Source organism: Salmo trutta, chromosome 12 (assembly GCF_901001165.1).
Source record: "Salmo trutta chromosome 12, fSalTru1.1, whole genome shotgun sequence".
NCBI lineage: Eukaryota > Metazoa > Chordata > Actinopteri > Salmoniformes > Salmonidae > Salmo > Salmo trutta.
The window spans coordinates 14,632,041-14,658,779 of record NC_042968.1 but is presented as its reverse complement, the minus strand read 5'-3'; the positions used below and the strand labels follow the sequence as shown (position 1 = coordinate 14,658,779).

Genomic DNA, 26,739 nt, shown 5'->3' with positions numbered 1-26,739 from the left:
GCCATAAAAGATGTATAGTCCTTCATGCGGTCATATTTACCTTCATGCGGTCATATTTGTCATCCACATCCTGGATCCAGGAAATGAACTGGCGAGCGTTGAAGCGATCTCTCACTGACTTGTTCTCATCACCCTGAGTTAAAGATGACAAGAGTTAAAGCATGTCAGATGTTATTTTTATATGTATATAAAATATTAAGAGTAATTGGAAGAGCTGGCTAAATAACATCCCATGTGAATGGCCCTGTCTGTCAACTTTTTGCCCACCTTTTTTACCACCCACAGACGCACCTGACTCTCTGTTGGCATGTTGTACACCTCAGAGTCCAGTAACATTGTGCAGGCACTGAATGGGACGGCCTGATTGGCTATCGTCCTTGCCGCTCTGCAATGGACCCGCAGTACTTCTTGCTCACACGAGACAATAAGCTTTTCCTGGAAGGAAAGTCAATACAATAACATTGGAGAGAGAGAGAGAGAGAAGACAGACTGGAGTTTCAACTTCACTTCAAAATCTGATAAGGTTAATGTGAAACGTCACATTTTTTACGATGCTTGGTTGGAGAAATGCATATTGCGGTTGCATTTCTATTACATAGCAGCTTTGAACATTCATCAAAGGATCGTTCAAAGCACTCCTTCTCAGTGCGACTTCAGAAGTGAGATGGATAGATATTAGGGAGGGTACTGTGAGCCTGTGTTCTTACCCTCTCGATGCTGTGCTGCAGTCTCAGCTTCCCCCTCACTGCCTCCTGCTGTCGAAAGAGCTCCTTCAGGGGCTCCGATAACGATGGAGGTGGAGCAATCTGCGAAACCAGGGCAATGATTATTTGAGGTCATGATGTAACAAATCTTTCCATTGCAACAAATTTCAAACTTTTGTGGTAAATGTGCTGGTGCGGTTATTATAGGTCACAGAATGCAGTTAATTGACGTTTATCACTAACGAAATAAAATCTATGAATCAACAGAAGTGTGAACATTTGTAGGAGAAGGGAGGTACTCACCACTGGGATGTGCAGCTTGCTGAGAGGCTTGCCATCCAGCAGGTAGGAGCCTGTATAGGTCACGTACTCAGCGTAGCACTGAGGGGCCTGTGGTGTGATGTAGCACAAGATCTTCCTCTTCTCCTCTATTTTCTTCCGTATCTGCAGGTATTCGAAGTAAGGGTTAGAGCGGTCACTGTGGTAGGGTTCTATGTCATCCAGTTTGATGGCGTTGACAATGACAGCCAGCGTTTGTTGAATCATCTCCCTGGTCTGCTGCATGGCTGTGTTGACCAGCTGAACCTGCGGTTTCGGGAACTTCCTCTTGCGTGGATGCTGCGTCTGGGATTCCTCTTCCTCCACAGGCCGCCCTTTAGTTTTGCTGACCACTACAGGAGGCGGCGGCGGGGGAGCCGGGGTAATGGTTGGTGTGGTGGAGATGGTGGTGACAAGTTCCTTTTCTTTCTCCAGAACAACAAAGGGGACAAAGGTAGGGGTGGGGATAGGGGTGGTTGTGGTTACAGCCGTGCTCATGGTGACAGGGGTAGGGACAGGTGGAGGTATCACACTAGCAGGTATAGTGGTGGTGGTTGTACTCTCTGCTACTACTCTACTACTCTGCTTTTTTGTGGTGGTGGTGGTGGTAGTATTCTCCTGTTTTGCCAGCATCTGGGCCCTGTTTCTGGTCATCCTCTGTGGGATCTCCTCCACCTTCTTGGGAAGGTCAGTTGACAATGTTGTCAGAGTGACCGTGAGCTTAGATGTTGTCTCAAGAGCCTCCGAAACATGGACTGTGCCAGAAATCGTGACAGCAACTGGCAGAGGAACTGAGGGGACTGGACTGCAAGTTGGCCCAACAAAGGGATCCGATATCTGCCCACTTTGTTCTGGTTTAACAGTTGTCAAGGAGTCCATACATGGAGTAATTACAACTGATAAAGACTCGGTCAGTGACATCTGCCTGTGATGCTGAGTATTGTTTGTATCAACAGCTGAGAACATCATGTTTCCATCGCTCTCATCAGTCTCTTCATATGTGGCTCTGTTTTCAAAGACCTGTGGTTTCACAAAGTTATTTTCAGGGACATTCTGAGGTTCAGACTCAAATTCTGGTTGGAAATTGTGTTTTGGTGAGGGCTCAACCAAATCCTGCAAAGAATCATTGAGTGGTAGGACCGCGGCAGGGCACAGGGGTTTGGCCAGGATAGGCAGGTCAACTTCCATAAGCTCTTCGCCCTCTATTGTTTCAATAGCAGGAGGCCTTATATGAGCAGGTGGAGGCTTGTAGTCGGCAGGCTCTGCATCTCTGACATCAAGCTCTGGCATCTCCTTGTCTGGCAGAGAGGTTGGGAGGGAGAGAGAAGGGAGGTCAGGTAGAGAGAATGGGCCAAGATCATCCAGCTCATCCACTGTAGCTGAGAACGGGTCTGTCCAGGGCACCACTGGCTCGTTGCTTACTGCTAGAGGCATATGGCTCTCAGAAATAAAGCTATGGGAGTTTTGTATGCTGTCTTGTACTGCACAAGAAAGCTCTGAGTCCATCTGGTGATTATCCTCCAAGTTTGGCTTGCAGTCTGTGAAGAAAGACTCTAACCTTGTGGAGGATGAGGTGGTTGTCAAGTAGTTTGGTTCCATTTCCATGGGTGTCATTTCAGGTCTTGCTGGAGAAATTGGAATGTCCTCCACAGCCTCTTTTTGCTCGTCAAAGTCAGGGTCAGGTACATAAGACCTGTAGGCAGCATATGGAGGGGTCACTGATGGATGGCCAGGTATGGCAGTAATGTGCTGCAAATCACTGTCTGAATGCGAGAAGGGGCTGGTTATCTTGGAGACAGCTGCCTCTATTTCCCCATAAGTTCTTTGAGGAGATTTCAAGATCATCTCAGAGTTCCAGCTGATGGTATGATCACTGGAGTTCTCCACCAGGTTGGGTGGTGGATGTGGGGGAGTCAACTGATGCACCTCTGCAACTCTTCTCTCAGGAGATTCAGCCCAGCTCTTCCTCAAAGGCTCTTCAACCCTTGGAGGAGAGAATGAGCAGACGTCCCTCGTCTCCTCAGCAGCATGATGATCAGCATCTGTTGGTTCTTCAAGATCCCCTTCCTCCTCTTCTTCGTCTTCCTCCTCCTCTTCGTAGTCCTCTTCTTCCTCCTCCTCCTCCTCTTCCTCAACAACAGGGGGCAGATACTCACTACCACTGACTGGGTCAGAGGGAACAAGACTGGGCTCACTTTGATGAGGCTCAGAAAGGTCATCAATATCCAGGGGAGGAAGAGCAGCAGGTGCAGGGGTGGGTGGAGCAGCAATGTCCAGACACGGCTCCTGGGGGTCAGGTCTGTGGACTGGTGTTGAGGGCTTCATCAGGAAGTTATTGTAGACACTCTCAGGTAGGTGTTCACAGGTCTCTGTGCCAGCCATTGCTGTGGTGGCCCCATCTAGTGCAGGCTGGGCAAGTTCCAGCCCGGGAGACAGCATTCTAATAGGTGAGAAGTAAGGAGGAGACAGGCATTCAAGTCTCTCCACTGATGCTGCCTTGTCTTCTGGAGGCTGGGAGGCTGCCAAGTCAAACTCAGAGGCGTCTGGCAAAATGTGTTGTAGAAACTTGCCAGCTTCAGCTTTGAACTCATCTTCCAGGGGTCTTCTGACATCAGACGAAGCCGATCGACTGACAAGGGGCAACTGGAGATTCTTAGCCGGAGTTACACAAGTCCCTTCTTGGAAGGTGTGTGATGAGTTGGAGTACCTGTCAAAGAAGGATGGGGAGCAGGCATTCATAGACATGGCCATGGCTGATGAGTTCTGACAATCTAACCCATCAAACATTATATCAGGGTAGTCCTCTGCACTGCAGGATGGAGTCCGTGGCGTCTGCATGATTTCCTCATAGCTGGGACAAGAGATTACAGATGTGGGGGTGGGAACACCCGTTGGTCTATTCTGATCTTGCCTAGGTGAGGCAGGGAGATTTTCTTTCATCTGATGGCCTCCAAGCCAGTCCTTTGAATTTTGAGTGTCAATGGGTTGTGGCTTTCTTTCCGGAGACATAATTTGGGCAGGGAGACCAACATCTTTGAGCTTCTTTTCTTTCAATGCAGATTCTAAACTATTAGACTTTTTGGATGATAGTTCATTGCGATTTTTCTTTATTTCCTCAGTGGACTTCGTTTTATCCCTAAGTTTGGGATCCCCTGATCTGTGTCTTAGTTTCTCCATCTGCTTCATCCTCTCCTTATGCTTCTTATGGCGTTCTTCAATCTCCTGGTCTTTTAAACCTAACATTTGCCCAAAGCTGGTTAGTTTGAGATCCCCATCAACCAGAAGCTTTGAACGTGGACGGTTGTCTTTGCGAGCTGTGTCTTTAGATTGAATTACTTTTTCATTTTCTTCTTTCACCTTGGACTTAACATGGTCCGCCCTACTGTCTTTGTCCAAAGAGTCTCGGTTTCTCTCTTTTTTCACATCAAATTTGGGACTGTCTTCCTTTGATCTTTCCTTCAGATTGGTAATTTGAGGACTCTCTTTCAATCCAGATTTGATATCCTCCTTGGAGTGTTTAAGTGATCCAAAGCCATCCGTGTACTTGTGCTTCTCCTCTTTGACTTTCTCCTTATGTTTCTCTTTTTTCTTTTTGTCCTTGATCTTATCACTGATGACAGTACTCAATTTGTCCTTGTCAGCTTTTTTAGACATCTCCTTTTCAAACTCCAATGTCTTCTCAAAATCATCTTTATCACCCTTAGACCCAAATGGAAATGTGTAAGGGTCCGCTTCTAACGGCATAGGCTCTTTCTCAAAGGGCAGACTTTCTCTGCGTCCATAGGATTCTCTTATTTCCTCTATCTTGTCTTGTTTATCCCCCTTTTCCTTCTTGACTTTGTCCTTCTCCTTGTCATGACTCTTTTTGGAGGATGATGAAGATGAATGCCGGTGCCTCTCTTTCTCTCTGAACTTGTCTTGAGGATTAGATATGGAGAGTGAGTCTCGTCTCTCATCAGTAATGTCTGGCAGGCTGATGTTGGAGGAATCATAGTAGCTGCTGAGCACTGGCTCATGACCCTGATCAGTGAAGCTGTCTGAGGATAACTCACTGTTCTTGTCATTGGAGTCATCCTTGTAGTCATTCATGGCCTCTTCTTCCAGTTTCTCCAAGAGCGACTTCTCATTTTCCCCACTCCCCTTTGAGGGCTTTCTGTCGTTAACATGATCTTGCTTGTCTTTATATTTACTCTTGGTCTTTTCCTCACTGGCTTCCCTCTTGTCCAACAGCTTCTGCTTGTTTTTCTTCTCTTGGTTTGAGTCCACAGACATTCTGTCTTTGCGTTCTTTGTGTTTTGCATCAACAGAATCCTTTACTTTCTTATCTTTGTTGTGTTTCTCTAAGGAACCCTTCCTCTCTTTCCCCATATCAAATGTGGTCTTGTCTTTTTTCTTGTGGTCTTTTTCTTTCTGTTTTTCTGTTGTGTGTTTGGCCTCAGCAGAATATTTTCTGTTTTTTTCCATTTGGAAGTGATCAAGCTCATCCCTGTCAGGTGTGGAGTCTTTCCTGTGAGAATCGGACAACCCAAGGGAATCACTTAACTTGGCCACACCCCCATTGTAATTGTCTTCTTCATCCTCACTTTCATCTGTGAAAATGTCTGCGATCTTGTACCATGTTTTCTCAGGTTTAACTTTCTCAGGTTTTCGCTCCTCCTTCTTCACCTCAAGGAGATCTTTATCCCGGTCAGCATGCTTGTCCTGTGAAGCCTTTTCTTTCTTGTCCTTAGTTTGTTCTGAAGACATCTTCCTTTCCTTGTCTTTGCTGTGTGTGTCTTTGTGTTTGTCTTTAGCGCCCTCCTTCTTGTCTTTAGAGCCTCTATCTGTGTCTTTTTCCTTCAAAAGCTTCTCAGTTGAGGTCCTCTCAGGCTTCTCCTTATCCTGTTCTATGGATCGGTCTTTAGGCTTTTCCTTGTGTTTGTCAGCTTTTGTCTTTTCTCTCTTTTCCACTCCATCTCCCTTTTTCTCCTTCTCTTTTCCAGAGTGGTTCCTTTCTCTAATTTCACATGGTTTGCTGACAGTTTCAATTTCTTTGAAGGAGGCATCATTCCCATAATCGTCTCTTATGGACTCCTGTTTGATTTTCAAGTCCTTTCTTTCTTTAGTGAATTCATATGAATCTTTTCGGTCTCTGCTGCTGTCCGTGGAGTCCTTCTCTTTCTTCTCTTTGACAGTCTCTGCAGATTCCTTTCGCTTCTTCTCCTTTTCTACAGAGTGGCTGGAGTTGAGTTTCTGTTTTTCGGTCAAATCCTTTTTCTTGTCACAGATTCTTTCTGAAGAGTCTTTCTCTTTCTTCTTGGAGGTAGGCTCTTTCTCTGACCGTTTGTCATTATGATCTAATTTCTTGTCTTTGATTTTGTTCTCCTTCCTCCGGTCTCTGCTCTCAATTTTTTCAGTTTCAACGATCAGCTTTACAGTGTTGTTTGCTTTATATTCTTTGTAGTCCTTCACAGGAGGAGCATCCCAGCTGTCATCTCCATATAGGTCGCAGTCAGAGGAAAGGTCTGATGCCCATCGGTCATGGTGGTCGTCTGAGGCACTGAGCTTGGTGTCTTCTAGGTTTAAGAAACGGTTACTAACATCATAGACTTCATAATCAGGATCTTCCTTCTGAACCTTTTCTTTCTTAGATTTTTCCTTCTCCTCCCTGGCATTTTTCTCCTTATCCACCTTTATATGTTTTTCTTCTTTTTGCTCACTGCTCTTCCTGTCTGGTTTAGATGACTTGTCCTTTGACTTTTTCTTCTTCTCCTCTTTATGAGTCTTTTGTTGTTTCTCCTCCTTGGGCTTCTCTTTTTCCTTGAGGCTCCTTTCTTTTTCAGTTTTCAAGGGCTTTTCCCTCTCCTCCTTACTAGGCTTCTCCTTGGTCGACTCTTTTGTTTTCTTGGATTTCTCCTCCTTAGCAGTTCTTTGCACTTCTTTTCCAGAAGACCAGTCTCTGTCCTCAGATTTGCCCTTCGACAACCTGTCCTCCTTTTTCAAATGCTCTTTTTCATGTTTAGACAGCTTGACCTTGCTTTCAGCTGGGGACTCAGTCTCAACAAGGAGTGACTTTTGCCTTGAATCATCAAAATCAAATGAAAAGCTTTTAACAAATTTCTCGTTCATGTCTTGATTGAGCACTAAACTGGGAGCCTTTTCTTTCTCTTTGTTTTTGTGCTTGTGTTTTACTTTATGCTTTTTCAACACTTTGCCATCTTTATCTGTTTTGGAGACCGTACTGTCTGTGTTGGAGTTCTTGTGAAAGTCAGAGTTCTTTTTGTCTAGTGCATTGGTGTGCACATTGTTTTTCTTTCTGTTTTCCTGTGCTTTCTTTCTCACCTGTTTCACTGACTCGACACTTGAGTCTGCGGAGGAGTAGTCCGACTCACTGGAAAGCCTTGTTCTAACCGAGTCAGAGAGGGAGCTTACATCTGACCACACAGGAGATGATACAGTCTTCCAGCCGTCTGTTCTCCACTGTTTTGGGTTATGCTCTGTCAACGAGGGTGTCAGTTTCTGAGAGCTCATGCTTCCATGAGAAGAGGAGGAAGAGGATGCAGAGTGAGTACTGAACGCAGAGGATTCTTTTAGGCTCATTGTGGAGTCCTTTATACAGTTCGAGCTCTTCATAGAGCATTCATCATCCTCACTCCCTATGTCCCCACAATCAGAGTCAGAAGTGCAGAATTTGTCATTGACTTTACCAAATCTGACCTCCTTACTGACATTATTTTTTGTCTCCTTCTTCCTCTTCTTCTTAACTTTAGTCTTCTCTTTCTGCTGTTTAGAGCTCAGTGTAGCAGAGTCCCGGGCCTTGGTATTAGTAGGTGGCGCTGGTTGCCGTGGTGTGGGCATAGGTGTGAAACACAACGTTCCATCATCCTCGTCTGAGCTGTCAGAGAGAATCCGTCTAACAGCCTTCTTTGGTGTGAGCGAGTTGCTTTTGGAATAGGTTTTGACCACCTCCCCCTTCGGTACTGAAATTAAGCCGCTAGCCTTAGTGACACTGGGAGACTCCTTGCGGAACTCTTTCTTGAGCAAGTGCTTGTCGTCCACCGGAGGGACGCGCTCTTCCTCATCATCCTCGTCAAACTCATACTCGTCCTTGACGGGGGTAGTTGTTGTGGAAAGGGGCTGATCCAGCCCTTTCTTCCCTTTCAGCTTCAGGCCCTTCTCAAACTCTGAGTCTGTGTTATTGCCATCAACAGAACTGGATGGGGCAAACGATGGGGCATCTTCTTCCTCTGAGGATTCTGAAAAATAGATATATAAATAACAGTTAAAGAACAGCAAAAATCTGTCACACCCAGTGGTTAAAGGAAAAGCAAGGAAGTTAAAATACAAGTAACAAATGGCAGAGTGAAGGTGTTCAGAGCTACTCATGGTAGAAAATGCCACACACCTGACGAGCTCTCCTCACTGGAGGTATACGTGCCTTTTCCAAGCAACAGATTGAGCATCGTTGGGGAGTTAGCAACCTTCAACGCGGTTTCACCCCTTCTGTTGCTTTGTCGAGGGTCCCCTCCATACCTTAAAAGCAACTTTACCACCTACAAAGAAACATAAACATTGAAACATTGGTCTCAGACCTAAACACGGCAATTTACTATTTCCATGAGCAATCACAAACGTAACGCTGAAGTTACCTTGAAGTGCCCGTTGTTTGATGCGTCATGCAGAGGGGTGTCATCGTCCAGGCCCTTGGTGTTGACCTCTGCACCGGCTGCCAGCAGCTGCTTGGCCACATCGTAATAGCCTCGGTTGCATGCTTCATGCAGTGCAGTCCAGCCTGTGAATCCCAAACACAGTTAAATAACGGCTCTAATGTTTCTCAAATTTTCGGATTCAAAATTATTATAGCACCCAATTATGAACATTTTAGATTGCTAGAGAAGCAAAGAAATGGGCAACTATTTACAGAAATATAAAAAGTAATACAGAAGTAAGGAGATATGAGGTGAAAGGCAGGAGCATGCACTAGTGCGGGGGGGGGGCGGCAGTGCCCCTGTGACACCAATTTTGGACCCCCTTGTGGCCCCCCTAAATGTGGAGTATGAAATAATTTTGACATAACACATTTTTGCTATTGTACTTTTTTTACATCCGTTATTAGACAGTGGCAACGCGGAACATGGTCTTTTGCCTGCTAATGCGGTGAAGAAAACAATATGACAACAATAATGTCTAATGTTACTGGCCCCTCTAACAGTACAACTGGCTCCAGCTTGGCCCCCCAAGACAGACAGACAGACAGACAGACAGAGAGAGACACAGACAGAGAGATACACAGACAGAGAGATACACAGACAGAGACACAGAGAGACAGAGACAGAGAGAGAGAGAGACAGAGAGAGAGACAGAGAGAGAGACAGAGAGAGAGACAGAGACACAGAGAGAGACAGAGACAGAGAGAGACACAGAGAGAGACACAGAGAGAGACACAGAGAGAGACACAGAGAGAGACACAGAGAGAGACACAGAGAGAGACACAGAGAGAGACACAGAGAGAGACACAGACAGAGAGAGAGACAAAGACAGAGAGAGAGAGAGGAGCAGAGAGAGAGAGAGAAGCAGAGAGAGAGAGAGAGAGGAGCAGAGAGAGAGAGAGAAGCAGAGAGAGAGAGGAGGAGCAGAGAGAGGGAGAAGGAGGAGCAGAGAGAGGAGGAGCAGAGAGAGAGAAGGAGGAGCAGAGAGAGGAGGAGCAGAGAGAGAGGAGGAGGAGCAGAGAGAAAGAGAGAGGAGAAGCAGAGAGAGTAAGATGACCACCAGCCTGCAGTGGCAGCGACGCTCACCTGCAAAGTCTTTTACATTCACGTCAGCTCCCTCACTGATGAGCTCCTTGATGCGGCGTGCCTCTCCGCGGATGGCTGACCGGTGCAGCCTCGTCTCACCCCTCTCATTTCTCTTGTTTACTTTGTCTTTGGTTTTAGATGCAGAGTTTGGCGTTCCCTTCTGGCCCAGACTTGACTGTGACTGATGCTTTGGTGTTGTGTCTACAAAAACAGGACAAAAACTGAGTTTTAATAGAATTGGCATGATTCATTTCTATAGTAAAAACATGAGCCAAATGAGCATATGGCTACATATTACAGTACCATTACGTAACAGTGCAGAATATTTAATTGAAAAACAACTGTTACAACTCCATCGCCTGTAGGTGGCGCTCTTGCTCAAAACATCAAAAGAAGAACTCCAAGACTCCAATTGCTTGAGTTCATTTCATCACATTTAGTGGATTAAACCAAAGCCTTAACCACATGTACATTATTGAGTTTGCAGAGCGTGGTCCTGAATGCTATTTGAAACTCACTTCATCTGGGTTCTGTCTTTAAGGAACAAAACTCAGGCACGGATGTTTTTAACAGTAGCAACCCGCCAAATAATACTAACAGGAAACATATAACCCAAATCAGAAGCACGACATAATCACCAACACACAGATCAGAGCTATTACTTAATAAGAGGAAATAGCCTACGTTTCCTAAACGTTTAATCGCAATGTTTTAACGACAGAACATAAGTACAGCACTTGAAGAGGAAATGCTAGATCCGACTAATCTAAATACAGATAACAGATATGAAATGAACAAAAAGCCTGGGTCTGGATATTCTGTGGTTTGGCCCAGATCTGATATGGCACTATTAGTCCCCTCAGACTCAATCCCTGGGGTAAACGACTTTCATTTCCCTCATGGTTGAATGCTACATCCTAAAACAAAGCAGCAACAATTGACCGTACAGGAATGTGACACCAACTTCTAGAGCCCAAAAATCTCCCCACAACCAGCCAGGCCCAGAAAAGAACAGTGGACTAAGACAGCAGAGGTCCATTTCACTGCAGTAATGGAAATTGATGAGGGTTATCTTGTATAATTGAATTCTAATTAAGCAGTGTGGTCTGTTCTTTAATGAAGCATGGCGCAAAAGTGTGGCTGGGACGCTAAGCACCAGGGACACAGCACCCCCCTCCCCCCGAACCCTCAGAGACGTGGCACCCATGACAAACACGCACCTGGACTGTTGACTGACTCTTCAGCCGTCATCTGCATGAGAAGAGCCACCTGCTGCCGCTCAGAGAGGGGGTACCCGGCCCGGATCCCTGGCATGCCCATCCCAAACGGCAGGCCTGACTTCCTGGTGTTGGTGGGCTCCTTTTTAATGCGCTTCCGTTCCGGACCTTGCTTTTCTGCGAGGAGAGAGGGGAACGGACAATGTGAGGCCTATGGGTAGCACAGACACGCATACAAACACAGGATAGCAAATTTCTCAGGTTATATCGGCTTCTACTTCAGCATGTCAAATTGAAGTGATCTCCTTTCTGACCACAACAAGTCATTGATAACACTCATTCAACATCTCCATGGCAACAGGTGAGATAAGTGTCCTCAGTGACGTTCTAAGGAACCCCTCCGAGGTGAAACCCCTACCAACCTCTAGTCTAGTTCAACCCGCATCCATCTTCTGAGGCAGCGGATGGTGGTGGGCATAAAAACCCAGGTGCCCCAGAGGGAGGGAGAGGTCAACTATTGACCGTCTGATGTTTATGTCTCTCTCAGGGGGTGTGACTCGGCAGAGCGACAGTGATTACAAAATGTCCGGAGTTCATTTCAACGTGGCCGAGCCAAGGCGACTTGCTGCTGGACAAAAGCAGCTGCTCCTCAAAGACACGCCCTATCAATTATTTTCAGTGCCATGAGGAATTATCAAAATCTCCACAGCAATGTCAGTCTTACTTTACTATTGAGACACATGAATACATAAACACTCTACATTTGCAACTGCTGGACGATTTGGTGGTATGCTCCGGCAATGTTTGAACAAACTGTGCCAGCTACAAGATCCTTCCAAAACGTTTTGCCATCAATAAAAACAAATGACATGGCCTTCAACTGCGTCCATGGAGACATCAACACATGCCATCTAATCAAAGGGGAGATCTACAAGCCTGCTCGCTGTAGCTCTCAACAGGGTGGATTGCTGACGGCCACAAACACAATTAATAGGAGTAGGAAACATGGCAGCTCACGCTTCCGGTCACAAAACCCTTTCCAGAGATTTTCCATAGTCAGAGCTGATGAACTTTCACTAACATCTGTGAATACTTATGCCTAATGTACCCCCCCACCCCTGATACACACTCACATTCTGAAAGGAATGTGCCATTTAGACACATTCATTTTATTCAGACTTAAACAGTATGAACCACAGCAGTGGATGTTTCAGACGGTGGATGTCGAGGACTGAAAACGCTACAGTTGCTTTTCCAAGCCTTTACAGTGGGCCCCAGTCAGTAATGAGCCCACTTCAGTACTTGAAAAGGGCTGCTATCAAACCACATACAAGCCTCTAATTACAATGACTTTTTCTACCAGATTTGGACATGCATTGAGTAGGCTAAGCGGCACGCAAACATGTGTGATCCATTTTCAATGTAAATGAGATGGAGTGGGAAGACGGGAAAAACAACAAAACAGCAGGAGAACCCTCACACACATCCCACATGGATTACAAGGATGGAATTAAGACAGAGGCATCTGAAAATGCAATGTAAGCCCACAGATATCCATAGCTGCTTCTAATTAAACAATTAAATAAGTTATGAAACATTTTAGACTATATATACACATTGGCAAAAGGCCTATGTATACAAAGTAACTTCAACTAGGTTGATCCCTCAATCTCCCACTCTCTCCCTCTCCCACACATACAAGCATGCATGCATGCATACATACATACATACATGCATACATACATGCATGTACACACACGCTGCACACACACAGTGAACAGTCATAGAGAAAAGTGTGCAGTCGTTTAAAAAAGTGTTTAGCTTGTGGAAAAGAGCCTGTTACTCTCTGCTTTCAACTGAACGATGCAAAGATCGGCTTCAAGGAAAAACACACTCAAAAACAACATTTTGTTCATTAGTCTACTGTTGATACTGTCCCAAAATGTTTCGCATGTCAGCAGTCACATTCACAAGACATTGGAATTTCAAGAAGCAAAGTATCACTTGCGTTTTGTATCATCATGATGATGTGGCATTTGACTTTTCCTTTAACTTGAGAGATCTGATGGGAAAGTTGGAGGGAGACCAAGCTACCTCACTGTTCCCAGGAACGCCAGCCTAGGCCAGGGGCGGGGGCCACAGCAAGACAACAGTCAAGTTACAATGGGCCCATGACGCCATTGTGTTAGCCTATTGTGGAAACTTCACTATCAGCTTCCCACTGTGGGGGCAGGCAAATCCAGAACCAGCCCAACCAGAGGAACCAGGTAGGCCTAGTCCGGTTGCGGTGTCCCCAAATTCAATAGGACAACAAAGACGATGACAAGCTTTCTTTCATTCCACTTGGGACATCAAACATGCTAACATCCTGTCTTTCTCTGAGTGACAGCTACGGATACAGTCAGACCAGTTCTGTCAGTTGGGGTTCCTGCAGCGTGGGAGAGTTATGGTCTATTATTAGAGGTAGACCTGGTGAGCTTTGTTTGCTTTACTGCAATGTGTATGTAGGACTGGCCTGTGTTATATTACGTACAACATGGCAATCAACTGTGAAGACACAAGCGAGGCGACTAGGCAGGCTGAGATCTCATCGTCAACGTGTAAAAACATTAGCACCACAACTCAGTCTTCCTTCTCAGACTGAGATTGAAAACAAAGCATGAACACTACTAGCGCTTACTACCACACATGCCAACACCACCACCACCACCACCGCCGCCGCCGCCGCCCAGCAGCCAGACACGTTCATGCTCATGTATGAAGATTACCTTCAGGAGAATGTCATGGCGTGGGATAGTGAGAGGTAATTCCCTCCTACTCAGAAGACAGGGAGAGAAGAGAGAGCTCCGTTGTCAAGCAGCCCAGTCAGACACAGCCGGCAAACAGGAAATGACGGAAGAGACCGGAAGTGGCCACAGGATGTTGTGTCACTGCTTTGTTTTGTGCTTGGCTATGATGACGAGAGCCGATGGAAAGTGTCGGTGCAGAACAACAGTCTTCAGTGGTGGTAATGACAGAGAGAGAGACAGATCGGCAGAGTACCAAAGGGCTTTCTCTCACACCACGCTGGCCTATTAAAGAGCTGCCGCTTACTGCTTGACCTCCTTATCTCCATGTACAGTGTACACTGGGCCATCCTGATGTAGGGTACCGTACACAAGGGGTCAAAGACGGTCTGGAGAAACAATGGAACCTTTTCAGAACGCCTGGACAGAGTGCAACTACTAGCCTATCTAATATTCCTAGTGGAGACCGTCAAGCTCCAAAACAACTGAACCCAGACCAAATCTGATATCAAGTCAAGTAACAGTGAATAATTCATGGATCTTCCAAAGGATGGGAGATGAAATTTTACAAAAACATTTCTCCCTCCAGGGATCTGAATAATGGTGGTGTGCAGCAGACAGACAGGGCTGATTTGGGCTGCGGGGGAGAAGACCTCAAGCCAGCAGCCCCCGTCCCCCTCCGTCCCTACTGAAAGCAGCACCTGCTGCACCTGCTGATAAGACAGGCATCCTGTATTCCTGCCATATCGTGAAGAAGATGATGTGTGTGCTAGCCTGGCAGCAGCTGATCTGCACTCATCACCGTCTTGGATCCTTCTCCCACTCCTCATAGCCTTATCCAGAGCAGTCTCCTCGCTGACAAGCCCTGGCCATGACTCCTACACTCCCGCTGCAAGGCCTGTCGATGGTCCCCACGCCAATACAGGGTACAACAATGATCTGCTACACAAGCTACCATCTCTAAAAGAATGCCTTGCAAACTGTCAAAACAGTGTGTTCAAGATGAGAGTAAATCACTGCAATTAGCTACATCATTCATCTAACAGATGCCTCGGGGAGAAAACTTCCAGTAGAGATTGAGTGCCCAGTTAGAACCATACAAATGGATGTTATGCACACAAATAAGGCTCCACCACACACACTGACTTCACGTTATGTACTGACAGGGCAGTACTAGGCCTAGATAACTAAAATCATAGAACACTGTCATCTTGTGGGTTTGGAGCAAAGACAACACAAATGCAGAATGCAGCAAATCCCTGGTAAGAAAATGACCGACAGCATGAATTCCACAATTGAAATGAAGTATGTAGCCTAGTCCACGTTAGATGAGTTCCCTGTGTCCCTCTGTCGGTTTCCATCAAAACAATCCAAATAATAAGGGGATGTGAAGGGTCTGACTTGCTCATCTTTCATAGCTGAACAATACAATCAAAAGTAGTCATACCGTACATTTCTCAAAAGCCAATATGTTACGAATTCAACACCATCTTTTTGTTTAGCTGCCTCAAGCTATAGCTTCAAAACATTATCTCATAGGCCAATTATGGTAATTTGTGTTACGGATGCCATGCAAAACCACTGAGTACATAGCATAGCCTCAGTCTGAACTCTCCATCAGAACACTAGCACTAGGACCTGGAAGCACAGGGGTGTATTCTCCCAGCAGCCCCGCAGCACAGTGAAAACAACAGACAAGTAGTTCCTTTTCTGAGCAGAAGAGGAGCCACGCTGGACTGACTGCCATACCCTCAGACAGATTGAGAAAGAGAAAGAAAGAGAGACCGAGCGAGGAGGGCGAAAGAGAAAATAGCTATGAAGTCATTAAGGAGGTTTCTGTTTCATCACTCGCTCTCTGTGTTGTTTTTTTCCACTCAGGATGAGGGTGGAGAAATGTGAAGCTCTCTCTCCTTCAGGGGGTCATATGAAGCCCAGCCCACTAGGAGAGGACTGTACAGCCTGCACTTTCCTCAAAGTTCACTACTGGAATCCCTGTAGCGGTTTTTTCCCAGGGTTCAGAATCCCTCTGTGGTCTCTTGACATTCATCTCCACCAGACATGAGGCCTGCAGCAGCACAGCCGGACCAGACTCCTCTAGCAGAACCTGGGCGGCAGGACCACCTCTGGTCTTTTCTGCAGGCACAAGGGAGCAGGCCAGGGGCACACAACCCCTCCATACACGGGCCTACTGGGCCACAGTCTAGACTCTATCCCCACAATGAAGGGCCAAAGAGAGTTCACCATATCAAGGGGAGATACAGGATCATTAGAAAGACACCAATGTCAGGGGGAGGGGACAGCTTTAAAGTGCTTAACAAATTCCTTAGGGTATAGAGTACAGGTCGACTGATTAGGATTTTTCAACGCCGATACCGATTATTGGAGGACCATAAAAGAAACCGATACCGATTAATCAGCCATTTAAAATTGTTTTATTTATATAATATATATTATATATGTAATAATGGCAATTACAACAATACTGAATGAACAATTATTTTAACTTAATATAATACATAAATAAAATCTATTTAGTCTCAAATAAATAATGAAACATGTTCAAATTGGTTTAAATAATGCAAAAACAGAGAGTTGGAGAAGAAAGTAAAAGTGCAATATGTGCCGTTTAAGTTCCTTGCTCAGAACATGAAAAGATATGAAAGCTGGTGGTTCCTTTTAACATGAGTCTTCAATATTCCCAGTTAAGAAGTTTTAGGTTGTAGTTTTTATTGGAATTATGACGGGTTGACTATTTCTCTCTATATCATTTATATTTCCTATACCTTTGACTATAGGCACTTTAGTATTGCCAGCCTAATCTCAGGAGTTGATAGGCTTGAAGTCATAAACAGCGCTGTGAATCAAGCATTGCTAAGAGCTGCTGGCAAACACAGTAAAGTTTGAATGAATGCTTACAAGCATGCTGGTGCCTACCATCGCTCAGTCAGACTGCTCTATCAAATCATAGACTTAATTATAATATAATAGACACAGAAATACGAGCCTTTGGTCATTAATATGGTCAAATCCGTAACTATCATTTCGAAAACAAAACGTTTATTCTTTCAGTGAAATACGGAACCGTTCCGTATTTTATCTAACGGGTGGCATCCCTAAGTCTAAATATTGCTGTTACATTGCACAACCTTCAATGTTATGTCATAATTATGGAAAATTATTTCGCAACGAGCCAGCCGGCCCAAACTGTTGCATATACCCTGACTCTGCGTGCAATGAACGCAAGAGAAGTGACACAATTTCCCTAGTTTAATATTGCCTGTTAACATTAATTTATTTTAACTAAATATGCAGGTTTAAAAAAATATACTTCTGTGTATTGATTTAAAGAAAGGCATTGATGTTTATGGTTAGGTACATTCGTGCAACGGTTGTGCTTTTTTCGCAAATGTGCTTTTGTTAAATCATCCCCCGTTTGGCGAAGTAGGCTGTGATTTGATGATAAATTTACAGGCACCGCATTGATTATATGCAATGCAGGGCAAGCTAGTTAACCTAGTAATATCATCAACCATGTGTAGTTAACAAGTGATTATGTGAAGATTGATTGTTTTTTATAAGATAATTAGTGCCGATTAGTGCGCTAGCAACTTACCTTGGCTCATTGCAGCCACAAGGTCCTTTTGAAGCTGCACTCGCATAACAGGTGGTCAAGCCTGCCACGCAGTCTCCTCGTGGAATGCAATGTAATCGGTGTCCAAAAATGCAGATGACCGATTGTTATGAAAACTTGAAATCAGCCCTAATTAATCGGCCATGCCGATTAATCGGTCGACCTCTAGTATAGACAATAACACAGCATGAAAGGAACTAGCTCTCAAGGCCAAGACAACAGAAGAGGGATAGTGTATGTGTGAAACCACACACAAACACACTACATGGAGACAAAACTAACACAATGAAGGATGAACCATTTAATGAATGTTTCCATTGTACAGCCAGGTTTAAGACACGTGGATGGAAAAGACACTGAGAAGGATAACAGGCAGGGAACACGAAGACATTTCCACCCAGAAAGTGTATAAATTACAGGCAAAGCCAATGAGTGAATTATGGTCTAGTTAATGTGAGAGACTGACAGATATCCAGCCTAGCTGTAGAGGCAGAGACTCCACCCTAACATCAGCATGACAATGGACAATCAGGGCACTGTTCTAGACAGGGGGAGGGGAGAAACTGAGGTGGGAGGCAGCCTTTCTCTGCCAACAGCCTGCCAACAGCCTGCTAACAGGTTACAGAGTCACTACCACCTGCAAACACACAACCAAGCCACTATAGTAGTGACTAACCAGGGGGATTGACTACGCTCCTGATTTGGTCACTAAAGCTACACTGAGAACACAGGTTCTATATTCAATACATCTTAAAAATAGAGAAGTACAATTTTCTAACTTTTCCTGCAAAAAGGTCACTGAAACAAAAAGAGAAATGTACACAATGGTTTGGACACCATATTACCCAAAGAAACAGCTGAAGTTCACAGCAGCATATCAAACCAACCCAATAACCCAGCACACAGATGTGGGTTCCATTACCGTACATGTTATTACAGACCATCATCAACAAATCATTTCAAGATCCTCAAAGCTCAAGCCAAACAAGCTGGAACAGTAGTTCCCCCTTTCTCTCTTATTAAAGAATAACACAAGTGAGTGTCTCACCCCAAACCTTTTCAGGCCCTCGTGATTGACAAATCCTCACTTAATTGGCCCATGTTCCGTGTGGTATTTTTCCCAATGATGGACAGTTGAACCAAGTTAAACCGAGGCTAAACAAAACACACAGCCTTCTTTGAGGTTTTCTTCTTTGAGGTTAGAAAAAAACCAGCCTGCAGGAGCTTAACCATCACACCTCACAGCCCTGCGCCTCTTCAACCTCAGGAGGCTGAAGAAATTTAGCTTGGCCCATAAGACCCTCAAACTTTAACAAATGCACCATTGAGAGCATCCTGTCGGGCTGTATCACCGCCTGGCACTGCAACTGCACCGTCCTCAACCGCAGGGCTCTCCAGAGGGTGGTGTGGTCAGCCCAACGCACCACCTGGGGCACACTGTCTGCCCTCCAGGACATCTACAGCACCCGGTGTCACAGGAATGCAAAGAAGATCATCAAGGACCTCAGCCACCTGGGCTACTGTCACTAGCTGGCTACCACCCGGTTACTCTGCCATGCACCTTAGAGGCTGCTGCCCTATGTACATACTGTCTTGGAATACGGGTACCTTTAATAATGATTACATACTGTTTAATCCACTTCATATGTATATACTGTATTCTAGTCAAGGCCTATGCTATTTAACTACTGCTGTACATATACTATTCTTCAGATACACTACATATTCTACCCACATACTGTCTATATGATCTATACATCCCATTACACACATATATATATATATTTATACTCCAGACTCCGATATTGCTCCTCCTAATATTTCTATATTTCTTAATTTCATTCTTTAACTTTTTAGATTTCTGTGTATTGTTGTGTATTGTTAGAGCTAGGGAACACAAGCATTACGCTACACACGCAGTAACATCTGCTAAATATGTGTATGCACATATAGGGGCGGCAGGTAGCCTAGTGGTTAGAGCGTTGGGCCAGTAACCGAAAGGTTGCTGGATCGAATCCCCAAGCTGACAAGGTAAAAATATGTCGTTCTGCCCCTGAACAAGGCACTGTTCCAAGGCCATCATTGTAAATAACAATTTGTTCTTAACTGACTTGCCTAGTTAAATGAAGGTTAAAAAAATAAAAAAATAAAAAGGTCATTTCATTTAATTTTCCCAGCATGCACTGCCAGGCTGAGGAAGTGATGTAACATCCCCTCCCCCTCCAGTCTTACCTGAGTCAGAATCTTTCTGGTCTCCATTGGCTCCAACAGTGAAGGGAAGCTTCCTCTTGGATGCCTTCTCTTTCATCTCTTTGACGCCATCGCTGCGGTCCAATTTAGGAGTCTTGTTTGACAATACTTTATCCTGGCAAATAAAAAAAGAAAACATGAACACCGTATTCCACAGCTATAACAGTAAAGACACACAGATGATCATTTATGAGGTACACTACTAGCTACTAAAACTGTAGTTTAAAATGAAAGGGCCGATGTGGAAGGACATTTATAGAACTTCCTCTAGACGAGTGCCAAGCTTCAGCCTAATGTTGGAGACTTCCCTTAGCACTGGGAGAAGACAGAGCCTGAACAGACAGAGACAGAGAGGGACACAGGCCATCCAGGCCAGCACACATTGACAGAGGGACACAAAGAGACAGGCAGGCGGCAGCTGTGTTTCCCAAAGATTTACACTGCAACGTGCTTCTGTCTGCCTAGAGACTTCCAGCGATTAGGGGATTTGCAGAGCGTGACTTTTCCATGGAATTTCCTCTCGGCGTTCCGGCAGCAGAGCAGCACAGAGCAGAGGCAGACAGTCCCAAATGGAAAGAGAGAGATGGAAGGAGCGGTAACACCGCCGGGGTCTGTGGTCCACGGCAACTGGAACCCATCAGAAGCTCCCGTCCCCCCGTCTGCAAGCGGCCTGCTCCGGCACCAACGGCTCCCTACGGCTGACGTTCTGTCTATACAGCACAGTGCTGCCTCTCCCTCGGCCTGCCTGGCCCAAAAGACTGCTGTTAAAGGGCCATGCAGCAGCTCTGATCGGGGCCTGTCTGCTCGGCTCTCACACGAAACACCCTCACATTTAGCTCTAAGAAGCAGGGAGATCTGGCTAACACTTCATAAGAAAAGGGCACAAGGATTTTAGTGTAGTGTTCCAAAAACAGGAAAATATATCTCTCCTCTATACAATATACTGCTTATATATTCAAATATCAGGCTATTAACTGCAACCTGATGGTTTTAGTTTGTAGTCAACAGAACTCTGTGAACCCAGATTTGAATGATTGCTATAATTAAAAACATCGCAAACCATTATAAAACCTTATGTAATGCCTCTTTTTCTAAACACTAGATTTACAGGGCCAGAGCATCTGGATTGTCGGCCGGGTGCTGTCTGTGGTAAGGAAGGCTAATTAAAGAGCTCTGTGTAGGTGGCTGTTTACCACAGAGCGGAGACGCAGGATCCGATCAGGTCAGATAAGAGGTGGAATGTAGCAGCAGAACGCTCTCTCTTTCTCAGGCTAGTTCCCACTGCTGTACAGTGGCTCGCTCTGCAGCCCGCCCTGGCAAGACCCAGCCCTCCTACAGTCATGAGACTATGATGTCACCCTCACAGTACAGTGTAGACACACAGCAAGCTCATCCTGCTTAGAGCTGGGCTTAGCAGTAACTCTGTACACCAGCGAGAGAGAGGGAACGAGAGACAATATACATAGCTCTACATGTAGGAGGAACTTCCCAACAGAAAGACAGTACACAGTATACAGACAGCTGACACAGGCACACACATACACAAAACAACATGTCAAGACAGACAGAGGCGTTAGCGCTAGGCAGAGCTAGTCTTGCTGCAACACGCGGAGAAAAGAGAGCTGAATTAAAAGACAGCTGTGAGCCACTGCTTCAAGACTGCCTTCATGAGAGACCGTGTTTACTGGTCGACTAGCAACGCTCTCGCTCCTCCTCTCCCTCCCAGAGTCTGATGCAATTCTGTGCGGAAGGCTGTACATAGCAGACTCGCGTAAAGCTGCTCCTCTGGGTTGCTGCTGCTGACCCAGTGATTACCATGACATCATCATTCTGCGCCTAAGCCCACTGTGGCTGTCCATGCTGGCAACACGTCCACAAAAACACAAGCTGGCTTTAGCTGCCATTTAAAGGGACAGCTCTCCCCACTACCTAGGGGAAAACCCCACTGAAATGTCTCCCTAATCCCTAGTATCACAACCATGTGGAGAAACAATAACACAGGAAATGACACCTGTTATTACGTTACCATTACAACTCCGCTCACATCTAATTAACAGCACCATTCATTAGAATCCACTTCTGGGAAATTATATTCAGTGGTCTAACCTAGAACCCGGGGAGAAAATCTCTAGGAACTTATCTCTCATGTTTTGTCTGAGTGTCTCAGTGTCAGGCTGACTGCAGAAGAATGCCCTGGCCTGCCTGCCCAGCAACGTAATGCTGCGTTTGATGCATGAGGATCTAAATTTGCTACACAGTGCCAGCAGCCTCCACTTCATTGGTCAAAAATAAAGAAGATTAGTTCATAGATAAAACCTGGACTACCTACTCAGATGAGCCATATATAGCTGGCTGGCTAAAGCACATAACCTATGCTGTATCATGAGTCATTAAGCTGATGCAACACTACATACAGCCATTTCCCTGGCTCTAGGCTACATCTAGAAACACAGAAAGCATGTCTGTATTAAAAGGGGAGGGTTGTGTGATGGTATTCGTAGTGCATTCAATACAGTAGCAAGGAACGTTTCAGAGAGCGGGACACGTGAATAAGTTGCAAGTGTTGCAATAATTCACGTCGGTAAAAAAACTAAATAACAAGTTTGACATACAAGTTTGCAAAATGCACTATTTTAAGTAGGGATGCACGATATATCGGTGCACATGTCGGAATCATCAAGTTTGCAGACGACACAACAGTAGTGGGGTTGATCACAAACAACGACGAGACAGCCTATAGGGAGGAGGTGAGGGCACTCGGAGTGTGGTGTCAGGAAAACAACCTCTCAACGTCAACAAAACAAAGGAGATGATCGTGGACTTCAGGAAACAGCAGAGGGAGCACCCCCCTATCCACATCGAAGGGACAGCAGTGGAGGAAGTGGAAAGTTAAGTTCCTCGGCGTACACATCACAGACAAACTGAAATGGTCCACCCTCACAGACAGTGTGGTGAAGAAACTCAGGAAGCTGAAGAAATATGGCTTGTCACCTAAATCCCACAAACTTTTACAGATGCACAATCGAGAGCATCCGGTCGGGCTGTATCACTGCCTGGTACAGCAACTGCACCGCCCTCAACCGCAAGGCTCTCCAGAGGGTGGTGTGGTCTGCACAACGCATCACCGGGGGAAAACTACCTGCCCTCCATGACACCTATAGCACCCGATGCCACAGGAAGGCCAAAGAGATCATCAAGGACAACAACCACCCGAGCCACTGCCTGTTCACCCCGCTACCATCCAGATGGCGAGGTCAGTACAGGTGCATCAAAGTTGGTCAGAGAGACTGAAAAACAGCTTCTATCTCAAGGCCATCAGACTGTTAAATAGCCATCACTAACTCAGTGAGGCTGCTGTCTACACTGAGACTCAGTCATTGGACACTTTAATAAATGGATCACTAGTCACTTTAAACAATACCACTTTAAATAATGCCACTTTAATAAATGTTTACATATCTTACATTACATGTATATAATGTATTTTATACCATCTACTGCACCTTGCCTATGCCGCTTGGCCATCGCTCATCCATATAATTATATGTACATATTCTCATTCACCCCTTTAGATTTGGGGAATTGTTAGATTACTTGTTAGATATTACTGTACTGTTGGAACTAGAAGCACAAGCATTTCGCTACACTCGCATTAACATCTGCTAACCATGTGTATGTGACCAATTGCATTTTATTTGAGTCGGCCGATATTAGCTAAAAACGGCAACGTTGGTATCGGTTTAGTTTAACGACGATTTTAAAAAATGATGTCAAAGCTACCGTTCATACCTACATGACGTAATGACGCCACGTAAAATGTATCGCTACACGTGCAACACAGTATTCCTAACCTAGCCCACAATGTCTGCTGTGTGGATCGAGCAGTCATTTGAAAGAATAAGAACATTTCAGCAAGACAACGCAAAGTCGAAATCAATTAAGGCCAAGATAATGGAATTCATTGCCCTTGACAATCAACCGTTCTCTGTCGTGGGTGATGTTGGCTTTCGCCGACTGGTCACGTTGCCCTACCGGAGTTCCACAGTAATAGCGTCGCTGCTATTAGCTTCACGACATACTATGGAACGCCGTTTGGGTCTTTGCATGTCAAAAAAGATAAAATGTCAAATAACACAGTTCTATTATAGAATATTGTGTGTTCTGAATTTGCACGTGCAAGCCAAGCGCCACCACTACTATCAGTAGCACTGTCAAAGCTGTACAAAAAAGTCTGCAAACAAGCAAACACCGGCCACGAATGACGTGTTTACAATACCGCATTGGTAATAAAGCATTTTTTTGTTCGACCGCAACTTCTGGGGTAGCTAGCTTTAGCCTGGTACCTAGCTAGCACCAATACAACCAGCCTGAAAACAATGACCAGTAGAAACTGCAATCATTTTAATTATTCTAAGCAATAATTTAGGAATCCTTGTGAGTAAGTATTAGCTAGGTAGCCACTTGTTGTTTACCTATTGAAATTGAACTTCAGTTCATGAAAATAAATAGCTAGCCAGCTACTTAGCCTTGTGGCCCAAAGCTAACGTTAGAAGCAGCCTGCTAGTTCTTCTTGCTAGTGAGGTTTGACCGGACCGGGTTACGTGTTGTGAAGCTAGCCACAATAAGGATTAGGCACAATAGTGGAATTTGCAGTTTGTCTTCAAAATAAAAGTAACTCTTTGAAAGTGATGCAAAAGGTTACAATTGGTGGAATCATGCCATATTTAGACTAGATAATGTTAAACAAGGTTGGAATGTGAAGCAATGAAATGGGGTATCAGTCTACTCGGAAACACCCACAGAACACAATTGTTTAGAGTATACGCAAATATAAGTGTTGCAGATCTTATCACGGGACAGTGACTATGTGAAATCACCTCCCCTATAGTGTGTATTGACATTCATACCGCACTGTACAGCTTTACCTAAGGATTGGGTATTGGTCTACTCAATACCCAAGATATTTTTCCCAATGTCCTCCGAGTTATCAGACTCCAAAACATCCACGCAGTATTGTTTTTCCTCGGGAATAGTGTTCAATACATATAGGTTGACAATAAATGTGGCTCAATTCACAGTTGTTTCAGAGTCCCATAATAAGAGCTACGACGATAATGTTCTCTGGGTGTCACTCAGTATACTGATACCCCATGTCATTGATCCACAATCCATAGGTAAGGCTGTACAGTGAAATAAGTATGCTCCCAATGCAATTCTAAAGTCTAATACATCCAGTGTGATTTCAACAGATTTTTGTCAAATTAACAAATTGTCTTTTGTTGATTTTATATAACATTCCAACCTCGTTTAGCATGATCTATTCAATTATGGCATAATTCTACTATTTGTATTGATTTGCATCACTGTCAATGTCATACTTTTATTTTGAAGGCTAACCGCAAAGTCCACTATTGTGGCTAATCCTTATTGTGGCTAGCTTCACATAGATGGGTCCGACCACCATTAATCAAATAAGAAATGTCTTATTTATAGTTAGCAAGCAAATTATAGCTACTGAAACAGATTGTCGTTTTGCTGTTTTTGGGGAAGAACATTGTTTGTATCCATGAGCTAGCTAGCTTTTTTTTTATGACCAGCACTGTAGGTGTGTGAGACAACTTTACCAGCATCATAACATACATATCGATTAATCGTTGTGACATATGAAATACGAGTGATAGTGTAATCAACGTGCAATAACGACGTGAAAAATGTATATTCAGGTCGTTATTGGTCAACAAGCTTATTTGACATGTCAAGTAGTGTATTTTGACACGCCAAGACCCAAACGGCGTTCCACAGTAAGAGACATCCTGGTTGAGAATGAAACGAATGAACAACCAAACAGCACAGCAACTAAATGAAAGACATAGGTTTTAATTATGTTTTACTGGTAATGGGGACAAACGTAAATGCCAACATTGGTCAGTGTGTAACGTTTATTTAACTAGGCAAGTCGGTTAAGAACAAATTCTTATTTACAATGACGGCCAAACCCGGACGATGCTGGGCAAATTGTGCGCCTCCCTATAGGACTCCCAATCACGGCCGGATGTGATACAGCCTGGATTTGAACCAAGGACTGTAGTGACGCCTCATGCACTGAGATGCAGTGCCTTACACACATGGACGCAGCGGTCGGTTTTAACTATTTAACTGTACTAGAATGCTTAAAAGGCCGCTAAAACTGTAAATATCTGTTATCAGTATCGTTTTTTTTGTTGGCGAGGAAAATATTGGATATGGGCCAAAAATGTCATATGTCAGGAATTTTAAGTGTTCTCAACAAGCGTTTTCTTTCACTGTAGAAATGTTACCATAGCCCACGCCCAACATGGGACCTCAGTCATAAGAAATAATCCTAAAAAAAGCGACAATGGGCTCTTAGCCAGTTGAATGGCAACTCCCATGGAGCTGTTAAGTCCAGAATGATTTTTACTGTGTAATGAGGACATGACCCCTAGATGCAGGACACAGCAGCGGGAGCGGTAAAGGGGCTTGTGTGTGTGTGTAGATTTGTGGCGTGTTAGTATGTGTGTGTTTCTTACCTTCTTCCCACTCTGCTTCTCCACCATGTCAGTGTTGAGTGGGAAGTCTTCCAGCTGGGGGGTTTTTGAACCCCCACCCTTGGGCATCGTTCAGCTATCGCCACGCCAAACCTCATTCACGCTTCCATCGCATCGTCATCGACCGTCTGCCAAAGGAGAGAGCGAGAGAGATAGAAAGAGACACGTTAGCACCTGGTCACTCGCCTCCACAGAAAACACATTTCCACCCTGCCACACAATGCTCCCATTAGCAGTACATCAGGCTCCCCATTTTCAACAATTACACCTGCATTCTGGTTTCAAAGGTTAGGAAGTGTGCATTAAGTGTAGGGTGTTTCATTGCCATATCCATAGGGTGAGAGAGATAGTGGTCAATGTGGGTGAACGACAGGCCTAAAGAACCGAGTCTAAGCAAGTTTTTACTACCATCCTGTAAAGTAGCTAATCCCTTATTCACACACAATACATTCCTAATTGAAACCAATGTCTTGATATCAATAACATTAATCCA

At 44.8% G+C, this 26,739-nt stretch overlaps 1 protein-coding gene across 4 annotated transcripts in view; it reads right to left on the bottom strand.

Annotated features, from left to right (window-relative positions):
• LOC115202985 (ankyrin repeat domain-containing protein 11) overlaps positions 1-26,739 on the bottom strand; it is a 142,475-nt gene that overhangs the window by 1,564 nt on the left and 114,172 nt on the right. For 2 of the 4 annotated variants that reach the window (XM_029767208.1, XM_029767207.1), the window contains 10 exons: positions 26,229-26,374; positions 19,663-19,795; positions 11,017-11,190; positions 9,797-9,997; positions 8,651-8,793; positions 8,407-8,554; positions 1,008-8,257; positions 708-806; positions 268-435; positions 41-133 (listed from right to left, as the gene is read on the bottom strand). In XM_029767208.1, the coding sequence (XP_029623068.1) occupies positions 41-133; positions 268-435; positions 708-806; positions 1,008-8,257; positions 8,407-8,554; positions 8,651-8,793; positions 9,797-9,997; positions 11,017-11,190; positions 19,663-19,795; positions 26,229-26,315 (8,496 nt within the window). In that variant the 5' untranslated portion in view covers positions 26,316-26,374. The remainder of the gene's footprint in view (positions 1-40; positions 134-267; positions 436-707; positions 807-1,007; positions 8,258-8,406; positions 8,555-8,650; positions 8,794-9,796; positions 9,998-11,016; positions 11,191-19,662; positions 19,796-26,228; positions 26,375-26,739) is intronic. The other 2 variants (XM_029767209.1, XM_029767210.1) reach the window with 2 other exon arrangements.